At 37.8% G+C, this 19,884-nt stretch overlaps 10 protein-coding genes across 10 annotated transcripts; 7 read left to right on the top strand and 3 right to left on the bottom strand.

The window, feature by feature from the left end:
* Window positions 1-90: 90 nt before the first annotated feature.
* On the top strand, window positions 91-3,402 carry C9374_012089 (uncharacterized protein; the record flags this gene model as incomplete). Its single annotated transcript, XM_044687817.1, has 1 exon — window positions 91-3,402. One exon carries the CDS (start codon window positions 91-93, stop codon window positions 3,400-3,402), a length of 3,312 nt encoding a protein of 1,103 aa, XP_044542656.1.
* A 1,110-nt stretch (window positions 3,403-4,512) lies between these two features.
* On the top strand, window positions 4,513-4,746 carry C9374_012088 (uncharacterized protein; the record flags this gene model as incomplete). The annotated part of the gene is made up of 1 exon (XM_044687815.1): window positions 4,513-4,746. One exon carries the CDS (start codon window positions 4,513-4,515, stop codon window positions 4,744-4,746), a length of 234 nt encoding a protein of 77 aa, XP_044542655.1.
* A 308-nt stretch (window positions 4,747-5,054) lies between these two features.
* On the top strand, window positions 5,055-7,463 carry C9374_012087 (uncharacterized protein; the record flags this gene model as incomplete). The annotated part of the gene is made up of 2 exons (XM_044687814.1): window positions 5,055-5,908; window positions 6,026-7,463. The coding sequence occupies 2 exons, from the start codon at window positions 5,055-5,057 to the stop codon at window positions 7,461-7,463; spliced, it is 2,292 nt and encodes a 763-aa protein (XP_044542654.1).
* A 196-nt stretch (window positions 7,464-7,659) lies between these two features.
* Window positions 7,660-8,319, bottom strand: C9374_012086 (uncharacterized protein; the record flags this gene model as incomplete). The annotated part of the gene is made up of 3 exons (XM_044687813.1): window positions 7,660-7,753; window positions 7,872-8,085; window positions 8,241-8,319. 3 exons carry the CDS (start codon window positions 8,317-8,319, stop codon window positions 7,660-7,662), a joined length of 387 nt encoding a protein of 128 aa, XP_044542653.1.
* Window positions 8,320-9,269: 950 nt separating this feature from the next.
* On the top strand, window positions 9,270-10,460 carry C9374_012085 (uncharacterized protein; the record flags this gene model as incomplete). Its single annotated transcript, XM_044687812.1, has 1 exon — window positions 9,270-10,460. The coding sequence occupies one exon, from the start codon at window positions 9,270-9,272 to the stop codon at window positions 10,458-10,460; it is 1,191 nt and encodes a 396-aa protein (XP_044542652.1).
* Window positions 10,461-10,945: 485 nt separating this feature from the next.
* C9374_012084 (uncharacterized protein) lies at window positions 10,946-11,308 on the top strand (the record flags this gene model as incomplete). The annotated part of the gene is made up of 1 exon (XM_044687811.1): window positions 10,946-11,308. One exon carries the CDS (start codon window positions 10,946-10,948, stop codon window positions 11,306-11,308), a length of 363 nt encoding a protein of 120 aa, XP_044542651.1.
* A 459-nt stretch (window positions 11,309-11,767) lies between these two features.
* Window positions 11,768-14,818, top strand: C9374_012083 (uncharacterized protein; the record flags this gene model as incomplete). Its single annotated transcript, XM_044687810.1, has 2 exons — window positions 11,768-13,646; window positions 13,779-14,818. 2 exons carry the CDS (start codon window positions 11,768-11,770, stop codon window positions 14,816-14,818), a joined length of 2,919 nt encoding a protein of 972 aa, XP_044542650.1.
* Window positions 14,819-15,227: 409 nt separating this feature from the next.
* Window positions 15,228-15,731, top strand: C9374_012082 (uncharacterized protein; the record flags this gene model as incomplete). Its single annotated transcript, XM_044687809.1, has 1 exon — window positions 15,228-15,731. One exon carries the CDS (start codon window positions 15,228-15,230, stop codon window positions 15,729-15,731), a length of 504 nt encoding a protein of 167 aa, XP_044542649.1.
* Window positions 15,732-15,980: 249 nt separating this feature from the next.
* C9374_012081 (uncharacterized protein) lies at window positions 15,981-18,148 on the bottom strand (the record flags this gene model as incomplete). The annotated part of the gene is made up of 2 exons (XM_044687808.1): window positions 15,981-17,623; window positions 17,698-18,148. 2 exons carry the CDS (start codon window positions 18,146-18,148, stop codon window positions 15,981-15,983), a joined length of 2,094 nt encoding a protein of 697 aa, XP_044542648.1.
* A 112-nt stretch (window positions 18,149-18,260) lies between these two features.
* C9374_012080 (uncharacterized protein) lies at window positions 18,261-19,121 on the bottom strand (the record flags this gene model as incomplete). The annotated part of the gene is made up of 1 exon (XM_044687807.1): window positions 18,261-19,121. The coding sequence occupies one exon, from the start codon at window positions 19,119-19,121 to the stop codon at window positions 18,261-18,263; it is 861 nt and encodes a 286-aa protein (XP_044542647.1).
* Between the last annotated feature and the right edge of the window lie 763 nt (window positions 19,122-19,884).

The raw sequence follows: 19,884 nt of genomic DNA, 5'->3' as shown, positions 1-19,884 counted from the left end.
TATTTCTTATGTATCTTATTGTGGATCCAAATTTTTTCGTCAAATTTCCCGCCACTCCCAAATTAAAAACGACTTTAAAAAAAAATTCACATGAGCAGCAACAATCCTTCCGTAACGGCTACTTCAGCCTCCTCTTCATCACAGGCTTCTTGGAAAGTGGCCCTTGGAACTACTACTTCTTCATCGTCTTACTCTCCACCATCATCCAAAAAGAAATCTTCTCCGAAACCAAAGCCTTCTCCCAACAATACGAAAGAACAACTCAATTTAGCCTGCGAAAGCATTCATTGGGTCTCCACAGAAAAGTCTTCCGTTTTCTCGATTGATATACATCCTGATAATACACGATTTGCAACGGCTCATGCTGGAAAAATTTGTGTGTGGAGATCAAGTAATTATTTTGCATCATCATCATCGGATCAAAATAATGGGAGTATTATTGCAAATGACAGTATGAACAATAATAATAGTACTAGTAATACCAACAATACAGAAGGAAACACATCAACCACAAATGTGAGCAGTAGTGGTAGTAGTAGTACTGATACTAGCAATCCAAATTCAAACACAACAAATAGCGCCAGTTCTGGTAATGCACGTAACCCTTTGGTAACCATCACTGATCTCTATGCAACGGATAGTCATCAGGTGAAAACAGTCAAAACAGATGCAAGTAAATTCCTAATCAAGGAAATTACAACACACAGCTCTAATGTAAATTGTGTGAGATTTAGCCCTGATGGAAAATACCTTGCAGCTGCTTCTGACGACTATTCAGTATCACTTTCTAAGGTTACTAAAGCTGGCACAGAGAAGGAGGATTGGAAACATAACAGGTTATTTAAATCACATCAAATGGACGTTCTTTCTGTTGCATGGAGCCACGACTCTCGATATTTGGCATCTTGCTCAATTGATAATAAGGTCATTGTTTATGACTTGTCGTCTAAAAATGTTGACGAGCCAATATTGAACTCAAACGAGCACATGAATCACGTGAAGGGTCTAGCATTCGATCCAATCGGTAGATATCTTGTTTCTCAATCGGAAAATATGGCATGTATTTGGGCTTTAATAGATGGTAAATTTCAACTCCATACGAAAATTTTAGATCAGTTCAGTACAGCCCCAATTCTCTATTATAGACCAAGTTTTTCTCCATGTGGAAAATATATTCTCATTCCTAATGGATTTCATCAAGGCGCCTATTGTGTGAAAATTGTGCTACGAGAGGACATGTCACGCTTTTTACCCTACAAGTGTGGAACAGATGCTGTGTCGTGTGCTGTCTTTAACCCTGTCATTTTCCAAAAGCCAACCAAAAATTTAATGTTCTTTGCATGTGCCAGTGAAGACGCAACCATTTCGATTTGGTGTACCGAGTCGACTGAGCCCATCGCAAGACTCTTACACGTTTGCAGCGAACGAATTAGTGACATGGCTTGGAGCACTGATGGCACTACTCTCATGGCCAGCTGCACCGATGGAACTGTGGTATTGGTTGCCTTTGAGAAGGATTATTTAGGAAAGCCTATCGACACACAAACGAAACAAGACATGTTACAACAATTATATGGAACTGAATGGACTGGAGTATTGAAAGAATATCCAACCACGTATTTTTCCGTGCCGAAAGATGACTCAGTCACAGTGACACGAAGGCCAAATGCATTAGGTCTTGCACAAGGTCTTGTTGCTTCTTCATCCATGCCATCTCTTCCCTCTAATAGTTCAACAGCAAATAGTTCATTACCAATTAAAAACAGAGAGACGAGTAGCACAACTGCCACCTCTGCAGAAAAACAAACAAGGAACACCACTAAAGAGGTTCCATCAAATCCTCCACAACAAACCATTACCACCACAGCATCAGGTAAAAAGAGAATTATACCTGTTCATACGGCTGTTGAAGATGACGAAGATGAAGATCTCCAACAAAAAACCACGATGACTGGAAGTACTACAAGTCATTCAACAACAGGTACCACTGACTCGACCAGCAATGCACTGAACGACACAATGCAACTTGGTTTAGGAAGTGACGACACTCTGCTTCAAGCCATGACCTCTCGAGTCGATCAATCGAGATCTGTAGTTGCCTCAACATCCTTTGGTTTTGGACAATCCACAAACATTATTCCCACTGTGAGTGATTTGGTGGGTGTGACGGTCTCCAATACTGAACTGATTAAGAAGCGAACACGACAAGAGTTTACGAATACAGATCAAAATAGTTCAACAGCCAGCCCTCAAGAAAAGAAGAGCAAATCAAAGAAAAATAAGCAAAATCAACCTCCAACTGCTTTATTGGCCACCCATCGTGATGTATCTACCATACCTACAGAACCACTGTACCTTAAAATTAGCTCAACCGATGAATTGACTTGCTCTCTGGAAGGAACTGTGGAATACAAGTCGAATGGTTCCATCAAATGGAAAGCCACTGTTTCAGGAACGGGTAGTGAATTGTGCAATTATCCAATTCAAGCTGCAGGAACCAATTACTTTGTATGCATTTGTACATTCCCTTCGAATCAATGCCATGTATTTTCAACACATTCTGGAATGAGACTGTTACCGCCCATGATTTTGGACTCTAAGGTTGAACATTTGAATTGTTGTGGTGAATATTTAGTGGTCTACACACTCGAGCTCATGTTTTATTTGTGGGACATTAAAAAGAGCAAGTGTCTTGTGCGTGCCAGCGTCGACTCATTGCTCAGTAATTCGGGTATTGTTAGTGAGGAGAGCAGAATTGTCGATGACGTGGTTGTCACTTTGAATGGTGTTGGTATTTTGACACTCATGAATGGAGAATCATTTGCCTATGATATGAATTTAAAGACGTGGATTTGTGTGGCCGATTCACATTCCATCTTTTCACCATTCCTTTCACAGGGTAGAACGACAAACACCGATGAAGATGAACTCAATGCTGAAGAGACAGAAGTGACTCTCATGACTCTCCGAAATAAGGCAGCTAGGGCTGTGAAAAAATACAAATTGGCACATCCAGAAACAGCCACTGCTACGGCAACTCCAGAAAATGTAAATATTGACATTATTGATGATTTAGAAATGGCCATGACTTCCGCTGCTGCTATTGGTGACAAGAATACGTACTTGCATTGCGTGAAGGCCTACGCAAAACACTTATCGAAACAACAAAAAGACCACCGCTTGAGAGATTTATTTAACTTCCTTCTGGGACCCATCAGCTACTCTCCTTTCGTTGAGGGCAATATCAAGAACGACACCGATTGGAATCCTTACATTGCTGGAGAACAAAAAAGAAGTGTCTTACAATTACTCATTGTCATGCTCATTTCTAGCTCAGATTCTTCCATTCAACGCATGTGTAGAGAATACGGAGAAATACTTTCACGTTTACAACACCATTAAAGAATTGGCAAGTGATATTTGAGATTGTAGTAGTAATCAAGATCAATTTATTTTGTGTCATTACAAAGATATTGATGACCACAGATAATGTCTTGACAATCCAAAACAGATTACATCTTTGGAATTCGATATTTTCTCCCAAACCAATCGGACAGAACATCTGCCAATGTATCCAATTCTTCATCATCATCCTCCACTCGATTCAATCTATCATCATCAACTGTTCTACATGTGAAACATCCATTCTTGACTCGTCGTTTAAATCCATACAAACATTGTTGTTTGCATTTCAAAGATGGACAGTCATAATTGGACAGTTCTCGATCGTGAAGATCCAAGTGTGAGTGTGCGTGTGGTGGTGTGGTTGCACATACCATCACTACGGCCATCCAACCGAGAATCACCGAGAGCAATGAAAAGCGTGACAATTGTTGGATAGTAATACTGTCACACATTTTTTTCGCATTAATTGTCGCGGTTTGATTTGAAACCATTTGAATGGTTCAATTCTTCGTCATTATAATCTTGTTAAAGTAACAACTACATTGATGATTCAAGACTTTTTTCATCAGTAGTCTTCAATAGGGTGTTCATGAAGGCAGTTTTTTGTTGCAACGATGGAACAATTCTCATTCATGTAGATGTGTTAGATTGAAGGAGAATAAAACACTTGTGTGAGCTGACGAGTGGAGAAAATTTTTCCAAATCGAGAAGTCCAAGCGCTTTTTCCTTTAAAAAAAAAGTTCGTTGTGCATCTCTCTCCTCATACGTTGTCGAGATAAAGAGCGTTTGACAACCTCTCTCATTCATTATTATTGGTTTCATCATCCGTTGAGGAGTGTAAGCACTGATAGTTTTTTCATTCAGAATTCTTCGGAGTGTAGTGTCCAAGCTCAACGGGTCTTTGTTTTTTCTATTGAGGTTATCTCAATCTCGCTGTATTGATCCTCATCCATACACAAAGCACCCCTTATCATTTTCTCTCTCTCTATCTATAATCGCTGAAAACCCATCAACAACACTCTCCACGAGTACCCCTACTCATCAAAAAACATCATTATTATAACCATTATCATCATCGTTTCGTACTAACCATCAAATTGAATAAGCATGGAAACCACAACAGCACTGACCGAATTGACCAGTGGAGAAGTCTTTCTCTCCAAATCTCGGAGACGAGGTAGTGGTGTGCCAACAAATATTACCGAAGACGCTTCTCTTGCAACGTCCATGTTTCAATCATTTTCATTCCCTCCTCGACCTCCAGGTCATGATGAAGTCTCGGATGTAGTTGAGGAGTTAGAGGATATGAATTTGAATAAGGAAAATTCGGATGATGAATAATTTTCGAAATGACCATCAAAAAAGAAAGGGTATTGTCACTCCGAGATTGAATCACCCACTAGTCATTTGTCTGTCATTATTGAGCTCAATGTAAATAACCCCTAATATACAATTTACATAAATTCGTAAAGCAGTATATTATAAAAATTTGATCAAAGATCATAACACCTCAATGAACTATTATCTCCTTATTTAGTACTTGTCCATTTTACGCATTCATTAATTTGTGTCAGCAAGTTTTAAACACTCTCGTGTAACGTTTTAAAACAATTGCCGTACAATTGAACAACAAATACAACCTTATCGTCATGAGCAATCCAGCGTCGTTGTCCACTAATACAACAACCAATCCTTCACATCCTGAAGAGGAAACTAGTTTGGAAGGAAAGAGTATTGTGAACAGTCCTCCTCAACCAACATCGTCAGAGGATCCATTACTCCCTCCTCCCATCAATACACAAATTCACAAAGGTATGCACGATCCTTCCCATGAAACCGCCTCTCCTACTTCTGCTTCAACCTATCAAGAGTCTCAAATACCTTCGACCCAACCAAGTAGTACCTTAACAGAACATATAAATCTCAGACAACAACAACAACAAGATCCTCATTTAGAACAAGCATCCATGGACGATCGAAATCTCATGCCTCCTCCTTCAACCTCACCCTCCATGCATTCACAACAATCACCACAACATCATGACAACACTTCCAAATACATTTCCACTCAAATTCATCTCAAATCAAAACCCAAAAGTAAGGACGATCTTTTGGAAAATATCATCACTCGACAGGTCACTCTACCTCCTCTCGAAGAAGGTGATATTATCATTAAAATCTTGTATATTGCCATGGATGCATCATTTCGAACATTGGTATGTCAAGAGAGTGATCGATATTGTCCTCCTCCGTTTTGTGGTCCTTCAAAATCCATGCATCCACCACCACCACCACTACCTCATCAACCATGTCATCAACAATATCAACAACAACCACAACATCAGCAAACAGCTTTACCATCGAGTACTACCTTAATGGAACATGTTCATGAAAAACATTCAAAAGAAGAAAACAAAAAGTGTCAACTCCATCATGGCGTACTCAAAGGTTATGCTGTTGGAGAAGTGATTGAATCAAGAAATCGTCTCTTCACAAAGGGAAGGTAAGTTGTTGTTGTAACCAAATTTTTTCATTCTTTTTTTTCATTCTCACTGTTCCATTCATTGTTGTAATCAAAATTTTTCATTCTTTTTGTTCATTCTTTTCCAATTCATTATAGAAATGTCTATGGAAATTTAGGAATTCAAAAATACTTGTACTCTAGTGGAGGTAAAGATCTCGATGACAATTTGGTACGAGATATTACCATGAATTCGAGTTTGGCTTCATTCCTCACACTTTCCAAAGCTGGTTTGTGCGCCTATTTTGCAGTCACTGAAATTTCTCAAATTTCTGAAGGAGATACTGTCATGGTCACGGGTGGCTCTGGATGTGTCGGTGCCTTAATTCCACAAATTGTAAGGGCCTATCTAACGGATCAACATGTCAAGAAACAGCGTCAACAAGAATTGTTGACCAATCTTGAAAAACCGTCGTCACTCCTTGTCAACAACAAATCAAACACAAAATCTGAAGCTTCACTCGGCACTAGTACCACAATTCCATCGACGACACGAACTCACAGTGAAGGTTTACAAGTCGATACTTCTCAACCATTTCCTCGAATGTGCAGTAAGGCTAAAAGCCCAACCTTAAATTGGTGTGTCCATGCGTTGGTTGGATCTGATCAGAGTCCTCGAGGAGGTGGTGCCATGTCACGATCCTTCTATCAATCGCCATTCACAGAGGAGAAAGAGGATTACAACGAGATGAGACATCGACTTTTTCATCATCCGTCTTCTCCTGCCTTATTTTCATCGCTGCCACCACCCTCCATGATGATTACAAAACCTTCTTCTTCAATGGTCACAAGTGGAAGTGCTGCTAATACAACAACGGCAACAACAACACAACCTTCCTATGTGCCACAAGTGCAAATTTTGGGTCTTTGTTCCTCAGAGAAAAAAGTTCGAGTCATGAAACAAAATTTCAAATATGACGAATGTTTGGATTATTCTCAACACTTGAAGAAACCCGTACCTTTTGATGTGACACCTTCTGGAACGTTTTGTGCAGGAGGTTCGTGTTTTGAGCCAACCTTTGAATCAACTCAATCGTCGTCGGTGAATGTTCCTCCTTCACCATCCTCAGCCTTATACTTGACCGATGTGTATAAACGTATATCGGAGCAAATCGATCGAGAGTCATTGAGTGAGGCCATTCGAACTCAGTGTCCCAATGGAATTGATGTCTTGATTGATACTGTGGGAGGTTTCATGTTGGATGTGTGTTTGGAACATATTAATCACAATGCTCGTGTGGTTTTGTGTGGAGCCATTTCACAACATAATGCCTCAAAAATTGAAGGACCTTTCAATTATGTGAATTTGATTTTGAAAAGTGCTCGAATGGAAGGTTTTGTGTTGGACAAGTTCAAATCAAAGTTTAAGGAAGCGTCACAGACTTTGGTAAGATGGATCCAGGAAAAGAAATTGAATGGTCTGGAGGAGCATGTGGTTGAGTGCAACTTGGGTCAGAAAGAGGATGTTGCCAGAGTGTTCAGTCTTCTCTATGCGGAAGATTATACTGGAAAACTTATTTTGAGAGTAAGGCATTGATTATATACTCTTTCCAACATGAATATTCTCATATTAGTTGAGTTTCCAATTTATCAATCAAAATTCCATTGCGATACAGAAAATCCAAAGCTTAATCCAAAAAAAAGTACTCGCGTTATTAATTAAATTATTATCATATTTAATATGTGATTTGTCAGCTAATATCTGATGATCAATGTTGTCAGTGACAGTGCAATTATTTACTGGCAGATGCTGAGTCGTTATATAAAAACTTGGCTCTATGATTAAAATGTGCGAAATTTGATCTATTGTTAATACTTTCCACAGTACTAGCAATTGTGTATTAGGAGGTAAATTATGTTTTAAAATTTTCATTAAAATCACGTGTGAATCCATAAAATACATAACATTATCATGTTTGCTTAACATCCGAACTTTAAAACATACATTTTAGAAGAAGCAATTGCCTTGGAAGCGTCAATATTTTTCCATCCATCCACAATTAATCCTGGTTGAGGACTTGATTTCGATACTGTAATTCCATCGCTATCGTATTGAACAATAGTATTCAATTTCACAAAAGCAAAGCTACTCAATAATGCTCCAAACAAACATTCCACAATAATATCAAAAGGTAACGATCCTTCTTGAGCCGATTGTACTATTTCAAGATTATTGTTGATGTGATGAAATTAATTTGCAAATATAATAATTCCGATGATGAGTTTGAATTTACATGAATATATTTAAATCGCATGAGTTTCAATTTCGGAACCATCAATGATGATTACTAGTAGTATTAAAAAAAAAACATACTTTGAGCTGCCGAGAGCAATGAATGAAGCAAGGCTAACACTCCTACCACTGTGAGCGACCGCCAAACGAATGAACTCATTTTTTTGTAAACCTTTAAACCAGTTCTTTACGAAATTAAGAGTGACACACAGTGGTTTAACCCGAGCCAAAATACTCCAGCGAGTTTGTTGGCGAGTTGGCGAGGGTCAACGTTTCTTGATGCATCATTTGAGTGCTTTTGTTTATGTACTTTATTGCACAACAACTCTTGCCTCAATTCCAACCGAGAGGGTGTATGCCTTGTAAAGCTTTAGGCAGATCCGCCCGGAATTGCATAACGATTTTTGGCAAAATACAAATAGTACATGCAGAACATTTGCAACTCGTGAGAACAACAATATTTGGATGAAACATGATAATAAGGGACTGATAAATAGCAGCAACAACAACAACAACCGATGAAACTTGAAAATAAGGGACTACTCAATAACAAGCCGTGAGGGGCAGAAGTATGGAACGGATCACGATTACGAGCGGGTGGGTGATGATTACAGTGGGGATTTTTAATCTCACACCCACACAGGTTGGGTGAGTTGAGATTAAACGCCGTACCTCACACCCACCCGCTCATTTCACACCCAAAAAATTTTTGAATTAATGAATATCAAGTTAAAAACAGTGATAAACTCTTTGTTTAAATTTGAATTAAACAAAGATGATCACATCGTGATATTTTTTATGAAAGGTTGACGAACAGGTTTTGGACCTGTGTTGTGTTTGAGATTAAACGCCGTCCTCACGCCCAACTCACCCAATCCCAGGTTCATTTTTGCTGGGTGTGTGGGTCTGAGATTAAAAATCCTCAGTGATACTTCTTCTGATGAAGAGTCTGATGAGTCCTAGGAAATGGCATCATTGGTTCGTATTGAATCTCTCAAAAGGGCATCATTGGTTCGGAAGGCTTGCTGTTGTTCATTATTATCACCACACAACCCATACGATAGAAAATATTTATTATTATTAAGGATATTTTAAAAAAAATAATTCATCATGAACAACCAGAGTCGTGAGGAGAATAATTCAAACAACCCTCGTTTCACCTCCTCCCATCATCCATTCCTTCAACCTATATTCCCACCAAATCCCAATCTTTTCACTCAACAAAATCCATCCTCTCAACCAATTTTCCCTCCAAATCCCGCCATTTTTTCCCCAAATCTCTCTTTTCAACCTGGATTCCCTCCACCATGGATTCCTTTAAATCCCTTCTCTCCTCAATTATATCCAATCATTTCACCATTTCCTCCAAGTACTTCAGAACAAACATCAACAAAGGACCAAGAATCACCCAAGTTGGAACATGTTGACAAGTCATCGGTTACCAATATCAACCCCATCAAATCACCCAATCCTACCAGAGAAATTGAAAAAACCTTTCAAAATTCAAAGAGAGTCTTGGTGATAAAAGAGCAACCACAAATGATATGCAAACATCCTTATCAAAAACGTTCCATGATGGAACGTATTGATAAATGGCGTAAATTGAAAGGCGTTGGTGGTTTTGGTGGTTTCTCTATCCCTCCATACATACCAATGGCGCAAATTAAATTTTCGCCATATGAACACACTTTAAGTGATCATTATAAGTGTGAGGAAGAAAGAGCAAAGAAAAAGAAGAAGATTGCTTTTCATTGGCAGAGATTGGAAGTATTGAAAGACGTATCTACTGTTGATAAATTTGGAGACTTATTAAGGACTGCTTATTTGGAGCGTGGAATTAGTGAGGGCCCTTTCAAACCCGCAGCCGCAGCAAACAGCCGAAAAGGACGGCTGCCAGCTCCTGCTGACTTCCCAAACTTTGTGGAAATCCAGAATCCTCCAGAATCCGGATGTTTACGGATTTTGGCGGTTGTTTTTGGCTTTACAACGAATAAAATTTTTAACAATAAAAATGCAAAACAACAGCAACAACAACAATTCCGAACAAGCTTTGGCATGTTATCCTTGAACGAAATGAATTCAAATGTGGAGCTAGACAACCAATCCACATCAACTTACACCCACGAAACGAATTCTGATCTTCATCTTCTCTATGACTATCTTACCGATATAAAATTCACACCATCAGACATCAATTCAGTAATTCGTATTTTTGAAGAAAATGCTATCAGAAGCATTGCTGTTCTAAATTTATTTGATGATGAAGAGATCATGTCATTTGCACTTCATGTGAAGCAGTGATTTCTTTCCGAATGCAACCCGAAAATGATAATCCAAACCAAAGATTTCACGTAAAAACAAAATTATGATTGAAGATGATGTCAAACAAATGTTCATAACAAAAGAGCTTTGTGGAATCGTTCGCATCTTCCTCAAAGAAAAAGAAACAAATCATAACAATACTGACATCGAAATTGATAATGAGTCAATTTATACTTCGACTTCAAGGTAGATAAATTGTCAATTTATCCATTATTGTTGTTATTAATGATCGGTTTGTTTGACAATGTATAGAGTTCAATCATCACCCAACAACAGAGTATTTTTGCCTTTTCAACTGCAAGAATATATGATCGAGAATTTTTATGGAGTGGCTCGACAATATTGTGGCTCCAATACCAATCTGAACGCTGAAAATTTCTTGAATGCTCTCAATAATTTTTTAAGTGCCTTAATTGTTGGCTTACAATTCAACAAAGAGAAAGATCAATCCACAAGATTACCATATGAGTATTATTGTTGCTTCCCATCACCAGAACATATTAATTATATTGTTATTGGTGAATTTGAAAGAGCATGTTGCACTTTTGCCATGCTTTCAGATACTGAATATGAATCCAACCATTCATACCCTATTGTTTAATTTGAATATACCTGGTATTGAAGTTTTACTTACAAAAGAATTCAAATTGAAACAATATTCGAATAATGACATTGTGGAATTCGATAAATTGGAGCAGCAATGGAACAGAACACATCAACCACACAACTTGCTGCAAAATTTCAAAAACAAACAATCCAACGCACATATCACCATTGGAGGAATTACCTATCACAAACAACAAATTGAAAAACCAGAAGCAAATTAGACTCTCAATTCCGAATATTTAAGCATTGGTGATTATGTTCTCCAATTAGATGAAAACAATCATGTCTACATCTGCCAAATTAAGCAAATCAAACAGTGGACAAAAAGGAATAAGAAGAACAAAAACCTTTGCCTGGATGGACGTTTTTAAAGATTTTATGAAATATTTTAAGAACCGTCATTGTGGAGAACGGTTTTTTAGTCAGCAAAATAAACTGATCACCTGATCGAAATCCTATCTCAGCCGCAAAAATCCTGTTTCAACCGGATGCCAAAGGATTCTGTTGATTGCATCTGAAAATAATTTCGGCAGCGAGGACTATCCTGGCTGAATGGCTGTTTGCTGCGGCTGAAGGTTTGAAAGGGCCCTCGAATTAGTATTGAACCTCTCTCTCTCGATCAAGGAAAAGCATACGCAACCCAAGAACGTTACATGTTGTTATTTTTAAAACAATTCAATATGGAATGGAGTAAGATTAGTACTTTCTTTTTTGATAGATCCATCAACTCATTGAAGAAAAAGTACAAGAAATTGAAAAGAAAGATTAATCGTGCCAGATTGGAAGGAGCATATGATGTTTCAGATGCAACAAATTTTATCATTCAATGGAGTGTCGATGATTTAACCTTTTCAGAAATCACTGATATTAGCACCCTTACCTCTACTGTATCGATAACTTTTCCAGAAACATGGACCAATTCTGATCATTACCACAAAATGATTATGAAACTTGGTCAATTAAGTCCATCCAAACCCTTACCGTTAAGACAAGCACAACCATCATCGAACAAGTCCAATGTACCAACGACTCCAGGAGAACCTTATTCACAGTCGGAAGAGGATTTAATTGTGACATCCTTGCGGAAGGGAATGAATTTGGAACAAATTTACCGAGATTACTTTAAACACCGAACTTTTCAGTCGCTGAAAAATAAGGTTCGACGGTTAAGAAAAAGGCAACTCTATCACAAACAACAACCATCGAAGAAGAGATTGAATAAGAGAAGGATGGTTCCCAATTCCACTGTTTCGACTGATTCAAAGGAGTTAAGAAAACCGTTTTGGCATGATGATACGGTTGATCGTTTGAACAAGATTTGTCCCGTGTCATGTTTTGCCAAGAATGGTACGAAAATACTGACCCAAAGTTGGTTTATCCTTTCCGTTCGCCAACGATGTCCATCCACAGAACCACCACCTCCGAGCAAGAAGGAATTGGTAGAAAAAGTGTGGAGCAAATCAGAAACTTGGAAAAAGACGCCATGTAAGTGTGGAAATTCCAAGTTTAAAAGGACAGTCTGCTCGTTCAACGGACGCAAGTTTGGGTCAGAAAAGAAGAAGCTTGTTCAGGAATTCAAAGAAGTATCTGCGTTGGAGGAGTCTTTAACAATGCTTCAAGAGAACGGAGTGAATTCATCCACGACTGCTGAGAATGAAGTGAATTCATCTACGATTGCTGAGAATGGAGTGACTTCATCTACGACTGCTGAGAATGGAGTCAATTCATCCACTACTGCTGAGAATGAAGTAAGTTCATCTACGACTGCTGAGAATGGAGTCAATTCCTCCACTACTGCGGAATCAAAGGAAAAAGCTGATGATGCTATCGAGAAATTGCTCAAACAATTATTCACCTCCTTCTCAATCTCAAACGAAGACAATTATTTTGTGAGAACAAAGAAAGTGAGATTGAAACTCACCTCAGAACAAAAGAAGGTCTTTGAAAGATTTTTCTTCAATTCTAACCATGCTTATAATGAAGCATGTCTCTTTCATTTCATGTTAGAGCAAAACAAGGGAAAAACATTCCTTACCACCACAGAAGACGATTACTTTAAAATTTTGAAGAATCCCCAAACCAACCTGAGATTCAAACAAACTAGGTGGCTATGGGATCAAGAGTTGAAACATTGTCCAGCAGATATTAAATTGAACGCTGTGAAAGACTTTGTCAAGGCTGAGAAAATTACTAGATATAAAAACAAGCAAGCAGCAGAAAAGGAATCCAAAGAGGCTGCTCGAAAGGCCAAAAACAAATTTCTTAAAGAGGTTCAAAAAGGAAAGAAGGAGATGATTACTGATGAAGAATTGAACGAAAGATTTAATCCCAAGCATTTTGCTCGACAACCATGTGAATTCGAAATGAAAGGACGAAGCAATCAACATCCATATCAGTCGTTCAAGGTGACAAACATTTCATTATCACAGGAAGGAGTGTTGTTAAAACCTACCTTTTTTAAAGGGAATGAAAGTGCATGTCCTTCCAAGAAATCTACGGATCATCTTTTGAAATTTTATTATCCTACAAGAGCACGAAAGTGGTTAAAGGAAGAGATTGGTATGTATATATATGTATTTCGATTTTACTTACATGCAGGTGATTTGAATCCCTTACATGAATGTGATTGGAACTTTTCTGAATTCTAATTTTTCCATGATCCGTCTACCCATCGCCTACCCAAACATCAAGACAACAAAAAATTTTCACACGAGACAACCTTTGTACGAGAAAGAGGACGATATTTTGTTTGCCTTCCAGTCCGTTATCACAAAGCTTTAACTCGACAAGAATACCAACGGTTTGATAAAAGCTTTTACGAGTCCAATTCGAACAGTGGAATTGAATATGACAAGATATTTCTCAAGGACTGCCCACAACCTTCTCAAGATGAACTCAGAAAGGAATACATTGCATTGGATCCAGGTGTACGATGCTTCATGTATGGTTATGATAGTAATGGAGACGCATTGGAGTTTGCCGCTCAAGGAGAAAACACCATACTCTTTTCCCTCTCTCTAAAGCAAGATCAGCTCAGGTCGGAAATTGCCAAGAACAAATTTCTAAAATACAATTCTCGGCAGGAACGAAAATTTTATAAGGGTTTAAGAAAAGCCTTAAAAAAGAAGATTAGAAGGCTGGAAAGCAAAATTAGAAATAAGGTGAATGATATGCATAACAAAATTATTGACTATTTAACTTTCCACTATTCTGAAATTATAATACCTGAATTTAATGTCAAGGCCATGATTGCTAGAAAACAAAAACAAAGGAAGCGTCAAGGAAAAGAAGATACCACGTGTCAAGGACAAGAAGGTTATACTAATGACCAAACGGAGAATATGGATGTGCGAACAGAACCTCTTGTTGCATCGTCTTCACCATTCGAAGGATGGGAATCAAGGGACACCACCACAAGTGAAACCACCACCAACACTTCCGAATGGGTTGGAAGAAAAATTACTAGAAAAACTGTTCGCCAAATGTTGCGATTTAGACACTATGATTTTCGAATGAAACTCTTGCAAAAGGCAGAAATGCGTGGATGCAAGGTACATGTTGTCACAGAACAATATACATCGAAAACGTGTGGAAATTGTTCAGTGATCAAGGAAGACCTTTATGGAAGCAAATGGTTTCATTGCAATCATTGTCACTTCCACATCCCTCGTGACGGTAATGGAGCAAGAAATATTTTGATCAAGAATTACCATCATTTATTACATTGGTAAGTTGAAGAGACAACTAAAATGATTCATCATTCGGGCCATAGATCTATATAATAATAACTATGTGATTATCATTCTGTCAAGATGATAATTCCGTCTCTCGTGTGAGAGATGAGTATGTGATCGGAGCACTTTAAAACACCAAAAAATCATTGTTATCATTGATGGAGTATGGTGTGCTCTCCGAGAGTAAGTTGTTGTTGTTGTTGTTCATTATTTTTAACGCGTGTGACTTTTTAATTTTGTAAAGAAACAATTCCTATCTGAAATTCCAATACAAGATCCAATTCTAAAGTATTGAATAATAAACGACGCACTTGTTTTTCAATAACTCCTTTTCATCCGCTGTTCATGAAATCTCTCCGCAGACGCAATTTTAAAATTCAACAATTAAAAAAATTGAAATCACATCATGCAACAACAACAACAACCATCAACTCTGGTACGATCGGAATCATCCATCTCTTCAATAGGAGTGCAATCCTCTCAATCTCAAGAGAGTTTACTGTCCCATACAATGTCCACAAATACTCCTCCTCATCATACATTTGCTCCTTTTTTTCATCATCAACAGCATCGGAATAATTTCAGCAACCATCAAAACAGCTCTTCCGAGGATTCATTGTGCATTACCATTGAAACAGAACAAGGAGATAGTACTATCCAGACATCATCAATCCGATCTCAACCTGCAACAACAACAACTACTACTGTAACGAGTATGAAAACACTTAATCAATCATCAACAAATGCTACGACTCGAACATTAAAATCACAACCACCTCAGGAACCAGGCTTGTTTGCATCGCTTGTGGATTCTTTATTGGAATATTTTGAGGATTGGTTTGAAGATCCTGGAGAAAAGACAGATCAAGTGGCAGAAGCGAAAACACAAATGAATAATGGAATGTACTGAAATGTTCCATCTTTGGCCAATTTTTGCTGTAAATATTTAGTGATATATTAAGAGCATGTATATAACTCTTTCCCTTAAATTCATTGCAAATGTGAAATGTGTGTCACAACTCCTCATGACTTCCATGCAAACAAATAATAAATATGAAAAACAAACATTCTCCTTGAATGTTTTTAATGATGTTGAAACTTAGTGTGACATACGTTTCAGTTTGTTATTTACCTTTGTGTATTTTCATGCGAATTTACCTCAATAAATTCCAGAATATTCATCCAAAAATTTCTGAATAATGAACAAACATGTCTCAATAGAAAACAATGCAACATGAGCTTGACTCTTGTCAACATTTAACCAAGAGGCCATCAATGCATAGCAATAACTTTTTTTCCAATTATTCTTCTTCATCAAGATGGACATAATTTCATGAATTTGCAATCTCATCGTTTTGCACAATTCGCTGCTAGGAATACCTAGTGGCTGTCCTTTAAAATATTGAATCTTTTCATCGGAAAACATTTCATCCATTTGATGTGCCATGTGATTCAAGAGACATTCTGGATACGAAGAACACACCCATAATAAAGTTCCAACCTTATACGTCATGGTATCAAAAGCAGCACCACAGTGACAAGTTCTATATTGCACAAAATCTCTTTTGAGTCTTTTCAACACCATGGGCTTTCCACAAAAGCACTGTACTTTGTATTGATTGGTTTGCTTTTCTAGGTAGGGTTTTTTCGAAGCGAGTCCAGAATTGGGTATTTTAAACTTCTTCTTATTGGGTATGCAATAATGAGGAGGGTGACTCTTGTCGTACTCTAGCACGGCAGATCGAAAGGATGCTACTTGTTGTTGTGACGAGAAGAGTTGTGAAAGAATTAGATCACAATTATTTTTCATCACTTGTTCGAGTGCATGAATGGATAAGAGGTGTTTCGTGTCTTGATTTTCACTACTTGCAAATTGTTGTAACATCGTTTCACATAATGGAAATAATTTTGTTCGACTTTTGAGAGATTGTGGAAGTTGTTCAAGAATATTGTGTGACATTACATCTTTTTCAGCACTAATTTCCTTCCACACACTCACTAATTGTTTAAATTCCTTCTCCAATATGGTGGCACAATAATTGTAACGTTTTTGTAATTGTTCCATTTCAAAATCACATTCATAGAAATTTTTCATAATGTTGATGAGACTTGTGGATGTGTTTGAATTGGAGAGATGAAAGGAGGAACTGCATGTTGCAGAGTCGTCACACACCTGTTTCTTACCGGTTCCATGATCCTTGCCAGTGTTCTCACTCGATTTGTAATCCTCGAAAAACAAAACAAAAGGAACCAATAATTTGGGGTCAGCTTGTATCCACCCTCGATATTTCATTTTGTGAATCATTAAATAATATGGATTTTTTAGCTTGAGTCTCTGGTTGTTTTGATCTCTCATGACAAAGCCCTCCACTCTCAATCGTTGTTCTATACTCATCGAGTTCTGACCTGCCTCTTCATTCGTAAAGTAATTTTTCAAAAATTCAAATGCTTGTTCCTTACTTGAAAAATGGTCAAATCTCCGTGGGCGTTTCCAACTTTTTAATTCTTTTCGTTTTCTTAATTTTAGGCAAATAGCATCTACTTGATCGATGGCAAGCTCCTCTCCTGTTTGTGTATTTACAACGGTCAATAAATAAATCACTTTTTGATCATAGGTTTGAATGACTTGATTGAGAGGGGAACAAAGTTCAATGCAATAGGTATAGGAGGTGTCTAAATCTTTACAAACGTCATTCAATTCCAATCCTCCACATGCTGCAACAAATAATTCTCGATAAGTCATTCTATTCGTGTCAGTGCCTCCTCCACAAAAGTCCTCACAAAAATTGTGGCGTGTGGCCACTGAATTTCCATTTTACACATTTAGAATGTTCTTGTGTGACATGAAATGATATAAATAACATGAAAACACATACCCATCCATTCTCCACGATAATGAAACAATTGAATATATGTACCATCTTCTTTCACTTCCAACGAAAAATTGGAATAATTAAATGCAACAGGATTATTCGCCTGATTTGGAGCTAGTGATTCCGAAGAAGCATCAAGTTGCTGTGGAGGCTGCTGCTGCAAATCTTGACGTGAGCCATTATTTAATTGTTGATGTTGATTGAAAAATCGAGTCATTCCTCTAGCAACCACTTTCCATGTATCCAATTCGAGAACCAAGCCTCTACACTCACTCACAATTGGTTCCTCTTTCGGAGATTGAACATTGTCATAATTGAGAACTATGAGTGGAATATTTGAGAGATCGAAATGATATCCACATCGTATTTTGTATCGTTCATAGAGACTCTGCAATGACTCTCCCTTCCGAGAGAGAAACAAAGTTGCAGTGCCAATGACCGTGTTGCTAGCCATATTTTTTTGTTTTGGTTGATTGCTCTAATTCTTTACAAAATGAAAGATGTCACATTGGACTGGCGTCATGGATGGTGGTCAAAATTAGGGATCAATATGGTTAAATGCAAAATTAATTCATTGAACTCAAAGATGACGACACTACAGATCTACGATAATGCTTTTCCACTTGTTCAGGAGTTGCTTTTTCTAAAAACCACCAACTCAATGCATGTAATAAACTCGGCGATCTCACCACACTCTCGTCTTTCATCAATTCCTTGGCCTGTGAGAGAGGTAATTCCACAACTTCAATCATTTCACCCTCTTCCTCTAACCCTCCACCATTTGAGACTTTTTTACAAAACTCACCATTCAACGGGTCGAATATGCAAGATTGCTGCTGCTCCTCATCCTTCTGATCCAATACTTGTCTCATTTCGACATAGTACAAATGTTGAATGGAATAACTTTTTGCTGCTCCCGAGTAATAACTGGTAATGGGTTCAATCATTCCAAGTGGCACATGATATCCACATTCTTCCAAAATTTCAGCTTGCATGGTTTCTATCGGCGACTTTCCATGCTTATCTAATAAACCAGCACATAATTCCAAAGATAATTTTGCTTTTGGAGGTATTAGTTCTGTTGTGGTTGTTATAGATGTTGAGGTTGCAGAAATTGGAGAAATGGTTGTTTCCGATAATGATGATGGCGTAGTGGATGAAGAAGAAATTTCAGAGGAAATCACATGTTCCGATTGATTCAACTCAATCAATTGCCGAACAAACACAGCTGGCCTCAATTGTTTCACCAACAAGAAACACTCCTTCTCGGGATGATACAACAAAGCAGCCACAGAATCGGGCGTGATGGCCAAATCCCAACTCTTTTTCATACCATTCTGATGATAATGAAATCGTTTCAAAGAAATCCACGGAGAATGAGATAACTGTTCTTCAAGATGATAATTGGTAATATCTCTTTCCTGCATCCAATCAAAAAGCAGCAAATTTAAAAATAAAATATAAAGTTCCCACGCCTATTTTTGTATTTCGTGAGTCACGCTAAAACAAGAATGGCAGCACGACGCGGATGAGAGGGTTTGTGTGCAACCATTCGCGGCCCGTTCTCAAGTGATATCTTACAACCAAGGGAAATTCGAGATAGATCTATCAGAGGATTTGTGTACAACCATTCACGATGGTGTTGCTCACTCTTCCGTTGGTCCCAAGCACATTCCCTGCGAATTGTTTGTCAAATTAACGAAAAAATAAGCGGGCCACAACAAAATTAACGTCTCACCTCGGTTGTGTTATCATAGCAATCATCACAAATAATTAATAATAATCATACTACTTTACCACAACAATCACAACAACTACCTTCGGATGAAATTCAACAAACAAAATCATCGGAGCAACAAATCATCATACTGTCACAAGATGAGCTGCGGAACTTTAAAGAATTACGCAACAATATCATATTAAAACATTGAAGGAATCTGCTGAGCGTTAAAAAACTGAACAGTTCTACGAACAATAATTCATCAGCCGAAACCAAGGAATCCAAGAAAAGGAAGAAATCAATGACATCACATAGATTAATAGAGAAATCAAAAAAAAGAAAAAATCAAATGTTTGAGAAGAATGCAACAAGAAGTTTGCAAGGAATATAAATTGATATACATTTATTCTGTGACGTGTGTCAGATTCCCTCAAGCTAGTGCTCTCATTGGTTTCCTGCGGTCAAGTGCT

Source organism: Naegleria lovaniensis (assembly GCF_003324165.1).
Source record: "Naegleria lovaniensis strain ATCC 30569 chromosome Unknown tig054, whole genome shotgun sequence".
Taxonomy (NCBI): domain Eukaryota; phylum Heterolobosea; class Eutetramitea; order Acrasida; family Naegleriidae; genus Naegleria; species Naegleria lovaniensis.
This window is presented reverse-complemented; position numbering and strand designations above follow the sequence as displayed.